The sequence below is a fragment of the Quercus suber genome, unplaced genomic scaffold (assembly GCF_002906115.3).
Source record: "Quercus suber isolate HL8 unplaced genomic scaffold, Cork oak 2.0 scaffold_3B, whole genome shotgun sequence".
NCBI classification, from domain to species: Eukaryota; Viridiplantae; Streptophyta; class Magnoliopsida; order Fagales; family Fagaceae; genus Quercus; species Quercus suber.
The window spans coordinates 1,750,118-1,755,502 of record NW_027071805.1 but is presented as its reverse complement, the minus strand read 5'-3'; the positions used below and the strand labels follow the sequence as shown (position 1 = coordinate 1,755,502).

The window sequence follows — 5,385 nt, the reverse complement described above, 5'->3', positions numbered from 1 at the left end:
ATATATGTATGTATGTATGTATATATGTATATCAAAATTCCTTATAGCTATCAACCACGTTCTCTTTTTCTTTTCTTTTTTTAATTTTAATTTTTTATATGTTACGTTATGTTGAATCAGCTCTCTTTTTTCTTTTTTCTTTTTTTCATATGACCTTTTTTTAATTCCAATTTTTATGGGATAAAAACAAACACATTGATTAGATATCTTAATTTCAATAAGATTTAAATGAATTATATTTCAAATGGAACTCTACCAATATATATAACCCTATATATCATTTTGGAGTGAAGCTTATTTCAATATGTGAATGCCTAAATCCCATAACAATGCAGGTATGCACTTTTTCTTCTTTTATTATTATTATTTTCATTTTGTTTATTTTCTTTAGTGTTATTATTGTTTTTTTGTCTTCATGTGATTTTCATTAATTAATTCAAAACATTTGAAAACATTGTTAAGTTTCTAAAGGCTCCTTCTTTGTTTTTGTATTTTGTTTTTATTAAATTGATTAGGTTTTGTGTATTGGTTGCCTTTTGTTTAAAATAATTTTCTTAGCTTTGATCTAATTTATATGTTTAGGGTTAGGGTCTTAGAATTAATGATTAAATATGGTTAGAATTAATAGATTAATTTTAACAATTTTCTTGTTTTTTATGTTATATCAAATTATCAAGATGTTTTACACGTGCATTCTTGAATGATCAACTTTAATTTTAATTTATAATATTATCAAGATTGTATTAATTTCAGATTTATAAATTGTTTAGTACTTTTTTTTAAAATAATTATCAATTTAAAATTCAATTTAGAATTATCAATTTAATTTAGTTTTAGGAAGAAATCTTACCTTTTATTTTAGTAAAATAATTATTTACACTTAATATTTTTTTTTAACTTTATTAAATCAATTAAAATATATAATTATTTATACATTTATTGTATAAGCTTTTTAATAAAACCCGCGCGGGCGTATAACTAGTATCCTCTTAAAAAGAAAGCATGCGTTGCTGACAAATATCTTCCCTTCCAAATTGTTAGCGCGTCTACTTATCACTATCAGCGCGTCAACTTATCACTATTAGCGCGATTACTTATCACTATCCTAGTTCCTTCCTCAGCGTTTTGTGTAAGTCCTAACTTCTATATATATGTCCAACTCTCACTCTGCTAGTTCTTACTCCCTTCAACAAACACAAACACAAGCCCAAACACAAACACCACCCTTTGCTTACTTATATCTACTGCTACTACTTCAATATACAAGCTAACTAAACTCAAAGTAGTGAGAAACAGAGAGTTTTAAGACATATATGGACAACGCTTGCATGGTGAACTTGTCAGACGAGGAGGTCATGTTGGCTTCAAAGAATCCTAAGAAACGAGATGGAAGAAAGAAATTCAAGGAAACAAGACACTCAGTGTACCGTGGAGTGAGGAGAAAGAACTCAAGAAAATGGGTATGTGAAGTGCGTGAGCCAAATAAGAAGTCGAGGATTTGGCTTGGGACTTTTCCCACTGCAGAAATGGCTGCGCGTGCAAATGATGTGGCGGCAATTGCGCTCCGCGGCCGTTACGCGTGCCTCAATTTTGCCGACTCGGTATGGAGACTTCCGGTTCCGGCGTCGGCAGCAGCGAAGGATATTCAGCGTGCGGCTTTGGAGGCGGCAGAGGCATTTCGGCCAGCACAATTGGACGGTGTTTCTGGGGATGACTTGACGCGGAAGTTAGAAAATGCAGCTGCAGAAGTGACAGTGGTGGAAACAGCAGTGACAGTGGCTGCGGAGGCTGAGATAGAGCCGGAAAGTGTGTTTTTTATGGACGAGGAAGCGGTTTTCAACTTGCCCTGTTTGTTGAGAAATATGGCAGAGGGGATGTTGTTGCCTTCACCACCTCATTGGTATGGTGGAGATGACATGGAAACTGACAGTGAGGTTTCATTGTGGAGTTACTCAATTTGATTGTTATTAGTAATATTATAGCTTAGTGCTGCAGTGTGGCGATGTCATACTGTACAAAAGAATTTGTTGTAGCGTGAAAATAAAGGAAATCTCCTATTTGAGATAAAGTGTGAACACATTACCATAAAATAAAATTTTCTGAAGAAGAAGAAGAAGAAGGGGAGTGGTAGTGGACGAAGCTCAAGTGCTGCCATCTGAAGCTCTCATCTTGGTTCTTCAAATCAAGCGACTCTGCTCTGGAACTTTCAAACAGCTAAAGTTTGATGGCTGAGTGCTCTGGAAATAAAAAAAGCATTGAATTGGAATGCGATAGTAGAAAAAGCAATGCCAGCATGCATGTGGATAAGTGGTGGGACTTGGAAATGGAGCTTCTTGGAAGCTTTCTTGTTTATAAATAGGATAGCTAACAGATTTCTTAATTTATAATAAAACCCTCAAATTTGAATTTTTTTTTTTTAGAAAGAGATCGATAACTTTATCAATTAAAAGCTGGTAAATCAGCCATAATAAAATTGACAATGTCAAGAGGAACAAACTCCATACAAACTAACAATGGAGCAAACAACTTAGCTTTTCTTGCCAAGGCATCTGCCGTTGAATTACCCAACCTACTCGTATGAGAAAAAGACCAACTCTTAAGTGAGCTTACAAGTGATACAGTGTCCTTTAGCAAATGGCCTAAAGATGAATTAAACGACTCGCCCTTGTTCAACGCATTGACGACTATCTTCGGGTCAGCTTCAAGAATGGAATTATCCAATCCCACTTCACTGATGAATAATGCCACACGTCTAGCAGCCAACAATTCTAGTAAAGCAATAGATGAAGGGTTTAGAATTCTTTCCGATAAGGAGGCCATAACCTCGCCGTTGGAATTTCCAATGACCACACTAATACCTGCTTCTCCAGTTTCTGCAAAAACAGCCCCATCAAAGTTTGTTTTATAGCATCACTTTATTATGATTTTATTTTGTAAAACACTATTAAATTCAACAATTTATAGTTTCTAAAAAAATCTACAATTTATAAAATTTGGTTTAATAGCCGAATGCAATATATATGTAACGGTAATCCAAAAACTATATATCAAAATAAGTTGGAACCAAAATATTTCATTTTAGTAGATTAACCGAAAGGGACTTCAAAAGAAGTTTTCCTGACCTAGGGTTACGGCGCTCCCAAAATCCTAGGCTTCAGTGGAAAAAGTGCCTACCTTAGAGTGAGGCGGCTGAGTCTTTTGTTTAGTTAGTATCTAGTACGAGTGCAGGCTTTGTCTTCCATTACGTAGGTATAATGGAGAGGCTGTCTGAAATGTGGGGGAAGTTTTCCCTGTCAGAGAGTGAAGGAAGTATGTTTCAGGTCCGAGACGAATCCAGGGGGGAGGAATACTTCATCGCAGCAAGATTTTTCCCAGGAAGGGCGATCAGTATTGAGGCTGTGGCTCGTACCTTCAGACTGGTGTGGCGTACGAAAAAAGTTTTGAGGTTAGGGAGGTGGAAAATCATAGGGTGTTATTTGTGTTTACCAGCGAAGAAGATGTTGCGCGGGTTATGCAAGGTGAACCATGGTCCTTCGATAAACATCTCGTGGTGTTGAAACGAGTAGAGAAGACTACTCCCATCCAGAATGTGATCTTTGATAGAACGAGCTTTTGGATTCAGGTCCATGATATCCCGATCCGAAGCGCATCGATGGACATGGCAAAGGAGATTGTTTCGCTGGCTGGTGAGGTGGTTGAGGATGTAATCGATGAGGGGCAGCAAGACAAATACAATTTCAGGCGAATCCGGGTCACTATTGATATTACAAAACCTCTCTGTAGGGGCGGAGAATTACGATGGCGAGAGGCGTCGATGGGTGGGTCAGTTTCAGGTATGAACGTCTTCCTATTATTTGTTATGAATGTGGGAAGCTCAATAACAGTGATAGAGACTGTCCATTGAGGCCAAGAATGAGAGGAGCACAGAGTGCAAGAGATAAGCAATTTGGGTCTTGGCTTCGTGCTTCGACCCCGCACCCATCAAAAAAGTCTGTGATTCGTGTTGTGGGGTATGAGGAAGATAGTGTGGACAATGGGGTAACTGGTACAGAGAGTAACGTGACGGATCTTGGGAGTGATGTTAACAAAGGGTCCGTGATGATGGGTGGTGCACGAGAGGAGGAACAGCGGAGCAACCATGGTAGCAACCCGGAGAGGAGAGTTGACCAGGAGGTTCTTTTTCAGGAAAGTCCGTACTCTGAGCAAATAATTATGGCAGGTGCGGAAATCAAGGATGTCAACGCCTCAAGGGAAGTAAATAGGAGGATTAATAGCAATGATTCGAATGCAGATTTTCAGGCTCAATTGAAAGAGATAGATAAGGAGTTAAACAAATTTAACTCTATGGAAGGAATAGTAGAGGTGGGACCGGTCAGCATGCAAGGCCTAGGAGTTGATGGGCTTGGTCTAACGGGCCAACAAGTTGCTTTTGAGGGCCTTTTACTTCCAAAAATGATCAGGAGGGGCGCGAGGGGAGTGAAGGCACAAGATGGGCCCAAAGAATAATTAACAAAGGGAGTTGTGGGATGATAAATGAGCCCATGTCGCTGAAAAGAAATTTACGTGAGTCCTTAGAGGAAGAGGACCATGCAGTGAGCTGCAAAAAGAAGAGAGTCATGACAGAAAATGAGATATCGGTGGAGGTTGGTTCCCAGCCCCGCCGGATGCAATGAATCTCTTGGTGTGGAACTGCCGGGGGCTTGGGAACCGCCGGGCAGAAAGAGAGCTTGGTGATATTATACAAGCCCAAGATCCCATGATTGTGTTTCTTTCGGAAACATGGTTAAGCAAGTCACAGATGGAGAGATTTAAGAATAAGTTAGATTTTGATGGTTTGTTTACTGTCCCTAGTGATGGATGGGGTGGTGGACTAGCTCTTATGTGGAAAGGAAGAGATAGGGTGTGGGTGGATAGTTTTTCAAAATATCGTATTGATGCTATAGTAAATGGTGGTTTGGAGAGTGCATGGAGACTGACGGGATTTTATGGAGAACCTGATAATAGTCGTCGGAGTGAGGGGTGGGACATGCTGATGATGTTGAGCTCAAAACCAAAGCTTCCTTGGTGTTGTGTTGGTGATTTCAATGAGCTTTTGGAGGTATGTGATAAAAGAGGTGGTGCACCTCGTTCCCACTCACAAATGCAGATGTTTAGGGAAGTATTGGATCATTGTGGCTTTGTTGACCTCGGTTATTTAGGACCAGACTTCACTTGGCACGGGCGGAGAAGAGGAGAGATGATATAGGAGAGGTTAGATCGTGGTGTAGCTAACTATGAATGGGTTTCTCGCTTCCCTACGGCTAGGATTCAGCACCTTCATTGTTACACATCAGACCATAGACCGATTCTGTTATCTTTGAATGGGGATAGGGAGAAGGAAAGAGT

General features: G+C 39.2%; 1 protein-coding gene across 1 annotated transcript; it reads left to right on the top strand.

Moving 5' to 3' along the window:
* Window positions 1-1,328: 1,328 nt before the first annotated feature.
* LOC112009265 (dehydration-responsive element-binding protein 1A) lies at window positions 1,329-2,147 on the top strand. Its single transcript, XM_024041600.2, has one exon. It carries the CDS (start codon window positions 1,329-1,331, stop codon window positions 1,959-1,961), a length of 633 nt encoding a protein of 210 aa, XP_023897368.2. The 3' UTR covers window positions 1,962-2,147.
* Window positions 2,148-5,385: the final 3,238 nt, after the last annotated feature.